This window comes from Ziziphus jujuba, chromosome 3, assembly GCF_031755915.1.
Source record: "Ziziphus jujuba cultivar Dongzao chromosome 3, ASM3175591v1".
NCBI lineage: Eukaryota > Viridiplantae > Streptophyta > Magnoliopsida > Rosales > Rhamnaceae > Ziziphus > Ziziphus jujuba.
In genome coordinates this window covers 22,268,022-22,282,895 of record NC_083381.1, presented here as the reverse complement: position 1 = coordinate 22,282,895, position 14,874 = coordinate 22,268,022, and the positions used below count along the sequence as shown (strand labels likewise).

Genomic DNA, 14,874 nt, shown 5'->3' with positions numbered 1-14,874 from the left:
ATAAAATATTTAACCCAATTATGCCCGAAAATAATACTTAAAACCACGTACGAATTATTACCGAAATATAATTTGCTCATGCATAATAAATAAATTAAACCACAATAAAACCATAACCAAATTGTACCACATGAGCATAATTAAATACCAATTAAACATAATTAATTGCCCAAAAATGATATAAAATTCAGACACAATCAATTACTGAAAATATTTGCTCATGTGTAATAAATACCGTTTAATCACAATAAAATAATAATCGAGAATTTCTAATTACCCCAAAATTTCATTTAGCACCAATGGGTAAATATATATATAAAATAACATTTTTCCCGATTATATTTAAAATACGCCACATGAGCACAATTTACAGATATCAATTTAACGCCACATAAATATAATCAATTACCCCAAAAACATTTTCAAAGGTGGGTCACTCACCTGGAGCACGCAATTAAACCATGATCCACCATGGGATCAATTCCACGACTCATCGGTGCTCCTAGAACACAATTCACACACAGTCAAATAAATTAATATTTTAATCGGGTAAATAATACCCGGTACCGGGGGGTCAAACACAAATGTTATCCAAAATAGGCGAATAATATACCGAATCGAAGCTTGAGCGATGAGGATTACAAATCCGGTCTCCATCGACCCCAATTCCGCCGGAGGTGGCTGGAATTTGGCCGGAAAGCTTCGGTCGGTTTTCAATTCCTCGTATCTCGCAAACCGCTTTGAATTTTTGAGATTGGAGGCAATATTTGGACTCAGAGGACCCAAAATAGGGGGAGAGGAGGCTTAATTTGGACTGGGCTGGCTGGAAAACACAAGAAAAGAGGAGAGAGAAATTTTTCCAGTCGGCGGCTTCTCCGGCCCGATCGGCGTTCGTCCGGTGACCGTGAAAATTGGAGGCTGAGCTCGCCTCCTCCCTCCGCTCGTCACTGGCTGGCGCGTGAGTGGTTCCGGTGGCCGGAAAATGTTCAGCAGGGAGAGAGAGAGACGAGCGGGAGAGAAAGAAAGAAAGAAAGAAAGAAGAAGAAGAACAGGATGGGGCTGGGTCCCCTTTTTTCCCACGTGGGGGAAAGAAAAAAAGAAAAGAAAAAGAAAAAGGAAAATAAAAAGAAATGATTTAAAATTAATTAAATAATATTAATAATAATATTATTATTTAAAATAATAATAAAATAATTTGATTTTTACACATGGTTGACATGTGGCTTCTCAACATGGTGACACATGGTCACCTTCATTAAGTCACACGTGGCACATCGTTACACGTTCAAAATAATATTAAAATAATACGGTATTTGAAAAACTCTACAGGTCCATAACTTTCAAACCGTAGCTTCGTTTTCAACGTGCTACTAGTCTACGAACTCGTGCCAACGTGTACTTCGTAACAGTACCTCAGTCAACCTAGAATTCCAACCGGGTCAAAAAGTCAACTTTTGACCCCTTCGGTCAACGGTCAACAGTCAACCTCGGTCAACGTGCAAAAATTCCGACATGGTTCGGGACAGGGTGTTACATAAAATACCGTAAATAAATACATATATATACACATATATACATATACATACCTGTTGAAAATTAAAATACGAGAAAACACATTCAAATTTGACTACTTTTGAATTGAATAAAGGCGAATCAATAAGCATGCCACCATAAAACAACAATGGAGATGACATAAAGCGCGTTAATTAAAAATTAAAAATTACAGTATAAGCTTATCTAAAAAGAAATTTACAAAAAAAAATAATAATAATAATAAAATAAAATAAAGTGTATCTATAATGAATAAAATTATGTTCAGTAAAGAAAAAAAAAAACAAAAAAGAACTCGATTTCATATATAATCAATCACCTGATCACCCTACCTTTTTATTTCTCTTCAGTTGTTCTCAATTAACATCAAAGATAATTGTAAATGTTTCAATTAATTGCAATTGCTGTATAGCAGCAAACGTTTTGTTCTTTTCAAGAATACCATTCTCTAGGATTTTGAAACATCTTCAACCATGAACTAGGGCCTTTTTTGTCTACCTTCCACTGGTTTGGATACCATGGATGTTGCCACATCAAGAAACAGCGCTGTGGATAAGGCATCATGGAGAGATGTCTTCCATCTGGAGAACAAATTGCAGCAAACCTAAAGGAGAGATATTTGGGTTGTAGGGATAATGCTCTGTCTCGTTTCCCATCATCATCGCAATACCTTACTGGGGCCAAATTTGAATGAAGCACATAATATATATAAAAAAAAAATTAAAAAAAAAAAAAATAGACCTACTTTGAGATTCTCCATGTGAAAGGTAGGGGCGATGATTTTCCCATGGTGAGCCCATTTTTCACCTTTAAGGCTTAGAAGGCCATCATCTTCAAGCTGTTTTACACAAGTGGGTGACCATCATCTCTTTCCGTAGAGTTCGGACGTGGAAGTGAAAACTTCTCGAATGAGGTCCGGATCGGAGACAGTGAGACGAACGGTGGGTCCGAACCAGACAAGGAATGTATATATGTTGCACCTCCATATTAATGGAGTTAAATAAAATAGAAATAAAGGGTATGTGAGATTAAGGGAAAAGATGTACGTAATATGAAGATGATAAAAAATAAAAATTAAAAAATGTGCGTTAGATTCTAAAGCAGTCATAAAAAGAAGTTTTTGTTTTTGTTTTTGTTTTTTTATTCTATCACGCGCCGCCTCTCCATATATATATCAGCGTTTTTTGTTTTATTTTTATTTTTATTTGTTTATTTATTCATTTTTTCTGTTTGGTAATGTGCTATAGCTCTGTATATATATCAGCATAGCTCCTTCGTCGCGAAGCAACTAAATTGGCGGCTTTCTAGCTGAGGCCTAATGACATCTCATATAGACATGACATAGCTATATATCGTCAACTTTTAAATGATAATTTCTTCTATTTTGACTGATCCCATTTGACCATAGCTATCTTAGCTATTAAGTAATTTGAAATAAAGCATGTTCTATAATAAATATGTAAATATATAATGAAAAGTTGAGTTTCATACTTTGATGATGTGTAAACCAATACCATTCAAAAATATTAGTTGTGTAAAATTCAAAACTAAAAAAGTAGTTAAAAACTTCCACTATGAATTACCTTATTAGCATAAATAGGCGCAGGACTAGTCACCAAACCATTGGAATCCCAAACTTGTTCACAAAAACTAGTAATAAAAGTGTCTTCCTTGTATATGCTAGTTTTATTCCTTTGCATGGTCGTTCTTCTGACCACTCATGCTGATCCTTCCTACGAACATAAGCCTCCCCAAGAACACCAAAAACCAGTAGCACTCCTAGTCAATAAGATAGGTATCCGCAAACCGCCAACTGCACGCCACGGCAAGAATCTGCGGCCGTTTCTGTCAGTCTATAAAATAGTTATCCGCAAGCCGCCAACTGCACGCCACGGCTAGAATCCGCCGCCGTTTCTGTCTCATAAACCAGCTACTGGTTTTTGATCTTCTTGGGGAGGCTTATGTTCGTATGAAGGATCAGAATGAGTGGTCAGAAGAACAACCATGCAAAGGAATAAATCTAGCATATACGAGGAAGACATTTCTATTACTAGTTTTTGTGAACTAGTTTGAGATTCCAATGGTTTGGCGACTAGTCCTGCGCCACGTCTGCAATAAAGCCACATCGGCTTTTTATTAGTTGGAGAAAACTGGTTGTTTGTTTGTAACAACTTGATAGCTTATTTTGTATGCTTTTTTATGAAAAAAGAAAATCAATCACAGTAGAAATGTTCTCTAATCTCTTTTTCTAGGTTTTCATTATTTTCTCTTTGTTTTTCCCACACCATCTTGCGTGTTTTCTTGGTCCCTAAAAGTTTGACAATCAGGTGGCATAATAATAAGAATAATGGCCATTCATCGTCATCGAGTGCATGCTTGTTGTTTCATGATTCTGTATTTCATCCTGTTTAATGTTCTGATCAATATCTATTACTTATTAGTATTAATGCTTGACACAAGCAGTATTGTTTATGTGTGTCACCTTATTGTTTACAATTTGAAGAACGGGGAATTTTATCATTGGACCAGGCCTATAATATTTTTTTGCGTCACCTTTTATATGTTATTAATTTATGCATGTATTTTTAATTTTCTATTCCAGCATATATATGAATAATAATTTAATGGACTAACTATTTTATCATTAGCTACCCAGAAGCACTTAGAAGTAAGATCAATAAATTATATATGATAGTATTAATTTAAAATATTTTTTCATTTTTAATTTTAATACTAAAAATCTAATAAGGAAAACAAACCTTTAATAAATCTAATCAAATTCTCACAAAATATTTAAAAAAACATTGGATTTATAAATAAAAAAATTGAAAATTCTAGGTATTTTAATTTTTACCCCATTTATTTTTATATTATATCAATTTCTAATACATAAAATAAACTAGACAGGTCACTGTATCAAAGTTATATATATATATATATATATTATATTATTATATTTATATGCCATATGCAGCTCTTTCTTGATCACCATGATCTATTCATCAAGAATAAACAGCTGCAGGCCTTTAAAACCTAGATTTCTTTTTTTCTCCATTGACACAGATAATAACTAATTTAATTAATCAACCGTAACTGCATTTTTGTAATTTAAAAAGTTATTTTATTAACTTTTTAAGACAATTTACCAGTTTAATGTAGTTCTTTTATTATCTTAAATATTTTAATTAAAATTGAGAAAAAAAAATAATAATATGACCAGAGGTGTCTAATGGACCACGCCACATGGTCCAGTTTAACTACTGGCACAATATTCATGTTCATGTTGGTTTGTTTATTTATTTTACCGTATTTGTGTTGGTATGATTATTTATAGTGTGCTCATGCCGCTATATGTGTTTGTACATTTTATATTTATGCCTATATATATATATATATATATATATATTGTCTACTTTAATTAATTATTTACCTAATTTATAAAACTTAATACATTATAAAAAGTAAATATAACAAATAACTTAATTTTACTACAGTAAATTATTTTATGATTTTCTGGGCAATGAAATTTATATATAAAAAAAAAAACACGACTGTAAAATTAATATATAAATTATTTAACTCTCAAGCCAAAAAAGAAAAAAAAAACTGTAAAAAAACAAAGGTATGATGACGAACAATTAAAAAGTTTAAATCTTAAAAAAACATTATTAATTTAATAACATATAATATTGATTAACTAAAAAAAGTTAACAAAATAAAAAATATTAGTAAATTAATATAGTATATTTATAAAGGGGAATTTGCCCAATACCCCTATTGCAAGCCTTCTAAGGAAATTTACCCCTTCGGTTTCAATATTTTTTGTTTTGCCCTTTTATTTTTCAATATTCCTAAATTATCCTTTCAAAAGAAAGAATTAATGAAAGGGTATATGTATTCTATTTTTCCCCTGAACCTGAACGACATGAACGGAGCACAAAGAAAAGAGGAAGAGAAAGTGAGACAGAATGCCGAACAGAGCTTGGGAGAGAGATGATTTGTGTAATGGGTAATGCAATTTTTAAAGTCTTTAAACTCAAGAGCGAGGGAAAACGACTTATTCTGGGAAGATCATCAGCTTGACTCTCTAATCCCTAAAGAGGAAGAGACCCATGTCTGTTTCAGCGATTTGAGCTCGAATGGTGCTTCATTGATGGCTCGGAAAGAATCTATGGACTGGATTTTGACTGTTAAGGCGCACTATAGGTTTTCTGCTGTGGCCGTTGTTCTTGCCATGAACATCTCCCGTAGAAGCATTCTTCGTCTTCTTCTTCTTCTTCGAGCTTCGGCCTTTTCTGTAATTCTTCCAACACAAAGAAGCATTTCGGGTGAGTTTTCGTTTCATGATGAAAAAAAAAAAAAAAAACAGATAACACTTTCTGCTTGCCTCCCCATTTCTTGTCTTTCCTGCTCTTCTTTTTTCTTTTGTTGTCCAACATTTTGTTTGAACCATGGCAATTTCGGGCTACTTTGTCCCCTGGTATCTCTTTAAATATCTGTAATTTCTCATCAATTTCTCACTTGAATTGGGTATTTTTTCAAAAAATTTCAAAAACCCACCATTTTTTTTTTAAAGGCATGGAAATAAGAGAAACTATGATTTATTATTAGCACTTTTGGTATTGTGCACTTTTGGTATTTTTGCAGTCATTCAGTAAATTAGACCCAGAAGATGAGAGCATAGACTTGTATATGTGCAGAAATATTTAGGACAAATACCCTAATTTCAAATTTGAGTATACACTTGATTCAAACAACCAACTATAGAACATTGTCTGGTCATATGCATCTTCTGTCAAGTCATATAAGATCTTTAGTGATGCAGTGGTGTTTGATACAACTCATTGCTTGACTGTATTTGATATGCCACTTGGGATATGGGTTGGAATGAATAATTATGGTATGCCTTGCTTCTTTGGTTGCTTGCTTCTGCGAGAAGAAAATCTGAGGTCTTTTGATGGGCATTGAAGGTAATAGAGTGAAAGTAGAGTACAATACAAATATATTCTATTAGTCATTTTGTGTAGAAAGGAAGTGGGGTTATTGGTCATTTTGTGTAGAAATTATGATAATACAAATTTTCGGTAATTATGATAATATAAATTTTTTTGTTAGTCAAACCATCTATTGTATGGCTTGTGGGTGTAATTGCTGTTTTGAAGGATAAGACGTGAGGTTCTTCATGCTCATGACTAAATTTTATATTGATTACTCATATGACTTTATGGAACTAGGTTAATTAATCTTTAGACAAGCATGTATTCTATCAAACTGTTCTAATAGTATCATCACCACTTGCTTATTTCCTTCTCTTTCTGTTATGAAGAGAAAACTAATTTCTACTTATACATTTGTTATGTCATTTAATTTTATTTTTCTAAAGCCTACTTGACAAATAATCTGTTTTACTATTTGTGAAAATATTAGTCATCTTTGTAAAAGTCATAAACTTCATATTTCATTTGATTATTGTAATGTTTTACGCTTTGATATGTTATTTTGCAGTTGGGTTAAACATTATTGATAAATATTTATCATTCTCTTGTTTCATTTGGATATTTTTTAGTGTTGACGAGTTAAGGAAGCTTTTCTTTGACAAGGATGCATAACATCAATTTTTACTTTCGCTCGATCAAGTTAAAATTCAAAATAATGTACGTACATAAGCTTTTTCTCTTATTTGGGAATCTGTCTGTAGTACTTAAGTACATAAAGTGCATGCATCAACCCCTTTTTAAAATGCTTGTTAGTGAATATTTGGTATTGTGCTAATACAATGACTTTTGTGCTTGATTTATATGGTTTATTAATGAGCATGGTGGTTTATGCCTTCCCAATATATAGTAGTTTCGCTATTGTGATACTTGAGTCTATGTTCTGATTATTTTTCCTAGATATTTTTTTTCAACTTGACAATTATGAGCTTAGAGATGAAATTCGCAAAGAAACACTACAGCTAGCGAGTTATTCTTTTCTTGTTATCTACTAGTTTTTGTTATATCAATCATGCACAATTGGATTATGCATGGAGAAATCTACTAGTTCTTTTTTTTTTTAATTATATATATATATATATATATATCAATCAAGCACAATTGAATTATGCATGGAGAAACAGATCTTGAATTTATTTAAACTCACAGGGGAGAACTTGGAAAATGAACCACGCATTATGGAGCTCATAAATCAGGTAATATTTATCTTGCTTTCTTTAGGTAGTGTCGAATTGATTGTGTTGATTATGAAACATTTTCTCCTGTTTGTATGGTCACAGTGTAGAATTATTAGAACAACAGAGTTGGCTGCTACATAGGAGAAGCTACATGAGCTTGAGAGACAAAAGGAAGAAATGTTGAGGTTCGGTTCCCCTGCTTCCCTTCTCCAAAGGCTTCAAGGTATAGAATATGATAATTTATAGTTGGAAATCTAAATTGTGTAGTTTCTTTGTGCTCAAGCACATGTTTTATTCTATTGTTTTGTACCTAGTGGCTATGCTTAAACAGAAAAGAATTAATGTAGAGAAGCCAAATTTGATAATAAGCTACTTTATCTTAACTACTTTTAACCTTTATTTTACTGGTGTTTGTTTGCAGATGCAATGAACAAAACCGATGAGGAATCTGAAAATCTGCACAAGCAGCTTCTTGATAGGGAGATCGAGCTTGGTCCTTTTATGCAGATATACAAGAAGCTTCGCACCACTTAAGCGAGCACTCATTCATCTTGCAGCTAAAACAAATTCACTTAGTTGAATTGATATTATAGAAAGATATATACTTGGAACACACTGAAATCTTACTTGCAGTTTCAATGCATTGGCTAGATAAACATGATTGTCTGTGTATTATTTGGTTAAATATTTTCTCTTTGCTAGTATATCAGTTTTGACAGCACTTGTTCATGTACGTTCAACATTCATCGTGGTATAGTATTGTAAAGTTACAATTTTATCAGTTTTTGCCATAATTACATTTACATTTATGATTTTTAACTTGAAAAAGCAGACGGATGCAGTCTATTGCATGTTTGATAACATATCATTCCGTGTTCAGTTTTTGGTTCAGTTGTTTGTATGTTTCTTACTATTGCATGGATGATATTACTGCCCAATGGTAATGACCGATACATCGTCGGTAATTGACATTTGTAAACCGTCGTAAAAGAATCACCACAATTCCATCCGGCAACTTCAATCATGTGTGTTCCAACCAATAAGATGCTAAATGTAGCCTTATTAATGATAAATTCTGACAAATTAAGTGATCAAACGGCATTAAAAAATGACAACGTTCAATTTGTTTTTGATTAAAAAATTACCGAAAGTTTCATCGGTAATTACCGAAATTCCTATAGCAATCACATTTTACCAATTTTTTGGGCCCCACAAGTCCCCTTACGTGGGTTAAATGAAAAAAACATGCAACATATGGATTATAAAATGATCTTAAGGAGAGAAAATTCCAAAATTGCTTAAAAATTTCTCAAATTGGCCAAAAAATTATGATGACTGTAGACTTTCTGTAATTCCCGATGAAATCCTCGGTAACCAACATATACCCTTTGGAAAAATTACCAAAGATTTCGTCGGTAATTACCGAAACTCCTATGGCAATCACATTTTACCAATTTTTTGGACCCCACAAGTCCCATAATGTGTGTTAAATGAAAAAACATGCAACATACGGATTATAAAATGATCTTAAGAAGAGAAAATCCCAAAATTGCTTAAAAATTTCTCAAATTTTCCAAAAAAATACGATGACTGTACACTTTCGGTAATTCCCGATGAAACTGTCGGTAACCAACACATACCCTCTGAAAAATTACCGAAGGTTTAGTCGGTAATTACCGAAACGCCTATGGTAATCACATTTTACCAATTTTTTGGGCCCCACAAGTCCCATAATGTGTGAAAAATTCAAAAACATGCAAAATATGGATTCCAAAATTATCCTAAGGAGAGACAATCCCAAAATTGCTTAAAAATTTCACAAATTTTCCAAAAAAATACGATGACTGTACACTTTCGGTAATTCTCGATGAAACCATCGGTAACCAACACATACCCTCTGGAACAATTACCGAAGGTTTCGTCGGTAATTACCGAAACACCTATGGTAATCACATTTTACCAATTTTTTAGGCCCCACAAGTCCCATAATGTGTGTTAAATGCAAAAACATGCAAAATATGGATTCTAAAATTATCCTAAGGAGAGACAATCCCAAAATTGCTTAAAAATTTCTCAAATTTTCCAAAAAAATACGATGACTGTACACTTTCGGTAATTCCCGATGAAACCGTCGGTAACCAACACATACTTTCTGGAAAAATTACCGAAGATTTCGTCGGTAATTACCGAAACACCTATGGTAATCACATTTTACCAATTTTTTGGGCCCCACAAGTCCCATAATGTGTGTTAAATGCAAAAACATGCAAAATATGGATTCTAAAATTATCCTAAGGAGAGACAATCCCAAAATTGCTTAAAAATTTCTCAAATTTTCCAAAAAAATACGATGACTGTACACTTTCGGTAATTCCCGATGAAACCGTCGGTAACCAACACATACCCACTGGAAAAATTACCGAAGGTTTCGTCGGTAATTACCGAAACACCTATGGTAATCACATTTTACCAATTTTTTGGGCCCCACAAGTCCTATAGTGTGTGTTAAATGCAAAAACATGCAAAATATGGATTCTAAAATTATCCTAAGGAGAGACAATCCCAAAATTGCTTAAAAATTTCTCAAATTTTCCAAAAAAATACGATGACTGTACACTTTCGGTAATTCTCGATGAAACCGTCGGTAACCAACACATACCCTCTGGAAAAATTACCGAAGGTTTCGTCGGTAATTACCGAAACACCTATGATAATCACATTTTACCAATTTTTTGGGCCCCACAAGTCCCATAATGTGTGTTAAATGCAAAAACATGCAAAATATGGATTAAAATTATCCTAAGGAGAGACAATCCCAAAATTGCTTAAAAATTTCTCAAATTTTCCAAAAAAAATACGACGACTGTACACTTTCGGTAATTCCCGATAAAACCGTCGGAAACCAACACATACCCTCTAGAAAAATTACCGAAGGCCCTACAGTTATCACATTTGACAAATTTTTTGGCCCCCACAGGTCCCTTAATGTATGTTAAATGCAACAACATGCAAAATATACATTTTTCAATGATACCAAGAAGAAAAAACCCCAAACATTATGAAAAAGTTCTCAAATTGGCCAAAAAACTTAATTACCGTAGGGCCTTCGGTAATGAAACCTACGGTAATAGATTTATACTTTCTAGAAATATTACAGATGGTTTCATTGGTAATTATCAAAGGCCCTACGGTAATCAAGTATTTTTTGCCAATTTAAGAACTTTTTCCTAACGTTTGGGATTTTTTCTTCTTGGTATCATTGAAAAATGTATATTTTGCATGTTGTTGCATTTAACACACATTAAGGGACTTGTGAGGGCCAAAAAAGTTGTCAAATGTGATTACTGTAGGGCCTTCGGTAATTACTGATGAAATTGTCGGTAATTTTTCCAGCAAGGTTAAACTGATTACCGTAGGTTTCATCGGTAATTACCGAAGGCCCTATGGTAATCATATTTTTTTGCCAATTTGAAAACTTTTTTCTAACGTTTGGGGTTTTTTCTCCTTAGAATCATTGAAGAATATATATTTTGCATGTTTTTGCATTTAACACACATTAGAAGACTTGTGGGGGCCAAAAAAGTTGTCAAATGTACCGTAGAGCCTTCGGTAATTATCGATGAAATCTTTGGTAAATTTTCTAGCCAGTTTAAATGGATTATCGTAGGTTTCATCCTTAATTACCGAAGCCCCTACGGTAATCAAGTATTTTTTGCCAATTTTAGAACTTTTTCCTAACGTTTGGGATTTTTTCTCCTTAGAATCATTGAAGAACGTATATTTTGTATGTTGTTGCATTTGACACTCATTAGGGGACTTTTGGGGGCCAAAAAATTGATAAAATGCGATTAACACTTGGGTTTCGGTAATTACCGATGAAACCTACGGTAATCAAATTTTTTTGCCAATTTGAGAACTTTTTCCAAACTTTTGGGGTTTTTTCTGTTTAGGGTCAGTGATGAATGTATATTTTGCATGTTGTTGTCAGAAACACGCATTAGTGGACTCTTTGGAGTCAAAAAATATGTGAATTGATGTTACCGAAAGCGTATCGGTAATCATCTTTGTTTGAATTTTTATCACTACCAAGGGTCTTCTTTTCTCTTATTTTGTCAACGGGTATCATTACTAAAGCTAGATTCTGCATATTAAGATACCATTAATATAGGATGTCATAATATTAAACATACGATCTACATTGAAAATTTATTAAAGCATAAGTCAACAGCATATTTTTTTCTAAACAAGCTAATGTCTTCCGAGCCAAATAAAAGGTTCTCCTCACTGCTCTTGTATTCAATAAATTTCAAAGCGAAGATGCCACAATCACCCCTACAGAATAGCATTAATGAAAACCAACCACGTGAATTTCCACACGTAAGCACAATTAAACAGCAGCAATAGAAGTGGTTGAAAATGACAACACATTCATACCCATTATCTTGGCAGGGTGCATCTTTGATCATGGTCATCGTGAATGGCTCTAAAGTGGGAAGCACTTCCGGATTCTTCTCGTAATATCCCCCATACCTCAATAGGTAAGGCAGCATATACTTAAGGCATTTCGCATTGTCCAACTCTTTATTCTGGACATATTTATTTCCCATATTTGGATCGTATAAATCAATATGTCGAGCCTTCAAGTCCACACATGCTGCCAACCAATGGGCACCTCCATTGTTGACAGGGATGTACATCTAAAAATTAGATCGTAACATCATTATCCACAAATTGGGAAACTTAGTCAGAATTTTTTTAAATATATGTATAGACTTACATAATCACATCTCCACCACGGCACGCTAAGTTTGGGTGACTTCCCAGGCACATAGCTACGAAGTGTTGAATCACATGAATATGTGCTTCGAGATGCCTCCCATATGGGATAACGGCCTTTGATGGATGACTGCCAAATAATTAAATAGATACAATATAAAATGTCATCAATATAACATTCATGAATAAATACCGACAGATGTATTATCACTTACCGCACCAAACTACATAAATGAATATAAAACTTACCATCTCAGATGAGGAAGAGGAGAGTGGAACGTGCCTTGGAAGTTTGGTGGTTTCTTTCTCAGCTTTGGATTGTTGCCTAGTAGTTCGTCAACGCTTAGAGTTGGGTGCTGATATGCTGCCACCGCGTCTCTTAGTTTGCATCTTCTTAACTCCCTTCTTCGATTGAGATCGCAAATTCCTTTTTGGTGCCATTATAAAATACAACCTATAAATGTAACTTGACAACATTAATAACTTTTTAACTACCTTTAACCACATAGTCAACTATATATGCATATATAAATAACCATAATCCTAAATTACGAATACATAATTTATATAATTCTAAACAATACAAAATAACCATTTCAATTTAAATTGCCAATGCTGCTCATTTTCATCTTAAAGTGTATATATAAGTGTATATATATATATATAACTACGTATAAACAACTTAAAATAACATAAAATTTGATCAAACACATTTATTTATCCAACCAATTCCACATTTTTTATCACTTCCAAAATTAATTTATATCAGTTTTAATTTTTAAGCTTGTGCCAAACTATAAACCTTAATCAACTCCATATTTTTTTCTCCTTTTGAACCCAAAACTCTTTATTAAAAAAAAATTAAAAAAAAAAGGGCTAACGTCATCGATTATGTCAGCAAAACGGCAAGTAGTCCGTTACACACGCACAAAAATGACACGTCGTTGCTAATTAACGACATGTCGTCTTAATAGGACGACGTGTCATAAGGATGGCCGACCGAACGATATGTTGTTAGTAAAATACGACACGTCGTTCACTTCTCCTTCAACCTCCAGCCGATGGACCCGAACACGCCCGAACCGGGTCTCGTACCTGAATTACGACCCGGAATTTTCTCCCATCTCCGGCCACCGTTTCAGGCCAAACCGGTCCCCTTTTTTTCGTCTTTTCATTTCCTACTGATACCCAGTGTCAATCTATCCTAAAACTTGGATTTTAATAACTTCCATATAAAAACCTTAATCTAACATAAATTTTTAACCGGTTTTAAACATCAATAAAGCAATTCACATTCCTAAACATATCACATTGTACTCAAAAAATGTTATATATTCTTAAAATTCCAAGTATTTGATGTAAATATGAAATCCACAATATATATACATCACACACGGCAATAAAAAAAAAAATTAACTGTTAATGCTTATAAGTGGATTAAAAAATAGAAAAAAAAAATAGATTTTTGTTTTTTAGTTGAAAAGTTAAAAGGATTTTCCATGGTGTGGGATGTGGGATATGATGTGTAATGGGGTGAAGTAAAAGTTTTTTATAGAAATAGATTGGAAATTAATATAACAGGATATAAATGTCTTTTAAAATTATTTTAAGATTATAATTGATATTAAAGGGTAGAAAAAAAAAAAAAAAAAAAAAAAAAAAAAAAAAAAAGGGGTATATTTCATTACCGCCTTGCCAAGGAGGGTAAAGGGCCAAATTCCCCATTTATAAATCATTCGTGCCGTGAGTCCATACCGTTTCTGATCCAATTTCCAACCCACGAGTCGATTTTTAAATTAAGTTCGGCAACCATTAAATCTTCGTTGTTGTCTGAAGCTCTTGGGCTGAACTCAAATGCCAAGATAGTGGTGGACTACACGGACCATATAAAGAGATTGGGGCTTACTCTAATTGTTGTCTGAAGCTCTTGGGCTGAACTCAAAAACCTTGCCCCGACACACGATTTAACATTGAGTTTTAGCTGAACAGGCCGATAGTAGTGCTTCAGAGAATCAGACGACACTTTAAAATCGATAATATATTTTTCAAGAATTTATTTTAAAATAAAAAAAATAAGAATCAACAATTTTTTTTTTTTATTTATGTTCATTATTTTTATTTTCTTTATAAGCATTTATTACTTACTCTCATTCTTTTTATATGAATTATCTTTTAAATATTATAATTAATATTAAAATAAAAAATTAATTTGACTATCTACATTTGAAAAGTCAAATAATATTTTATTTTAAAATGTCAAAATAAAAAAATATTTTTGAATCCATTTTTAAAGGTTGCCTTCTTAAAATGAAGAGTGAGATATTCGAACAAAACAAAAAAATCCTTGGAAATGCTATCATGAACCTGCTTCTGCA

The 14,874-nt window shown here is 33.0% G+C and overlaps 2 protein-coding genes across 2 annotated transcripts; one reads left to right on the top strand and one right to left on the bottom strand.

The window, feature by feature from the left end:
* Window positions 1-5,401: 5,401 nt before the first annotated feature.
* Window positions 5,402-8,501, top strand: LOC107435130 (vacuolar protein-sorting-associated protein 37 homolog 1). The gene is given in 5 exon segments (XM_060815293.1): window positions 5,402-5,879; window positions 7,695-7,741; window positions 7,826-7,946; window positions 8,145-8,253; window positions 8,255-8,501. Coding segments are annotated over 5 exon segments (642 nt in total). The 5' UTR covers window positions 5,402-5,563; the 3' UTR covers window positions 8,304-8,501.
* Window positions 8,502-11,857: 3,356 nt separating this feature from the next.
* Window positions 11,858-12,942, bottom strand: LOC125423244 (uncharacterized). The gene is made up of 4 exons (XM_060815407.1): window positions 12,749-12,942; window positions 12,501-12,629; window positions 11,969-12,420; window positions 11,858-11,864 (listed from the first exon to the last, which is right to left on the bottom strand). The coding sequence occupies exons 1-4, from the start codon at window positions 12,749-12,751 to the stop codon at window positions 11,858-11,860; spliced, it is 591 nt and encodes a 196-aa protein (XP_060671390.1). The 5' UTR covers window positions 12,752-12,942.
* Between the last annotated feature and the right edge of the window lie 1,932 nt (window positions 12,943-14,874).

Excerpts from the sequence above, each read along its gene's own strand:
- LOC125423244 (XM_060815407.1), bottom strand. Across the intron at positions 12,421-12,500 it reads CGTGGTGGAGATGTGATTAT|ATGTACATCCCTGTCAACAA; the intron begins GTAAGTCTATAC and ends TCTAATTTTTAG.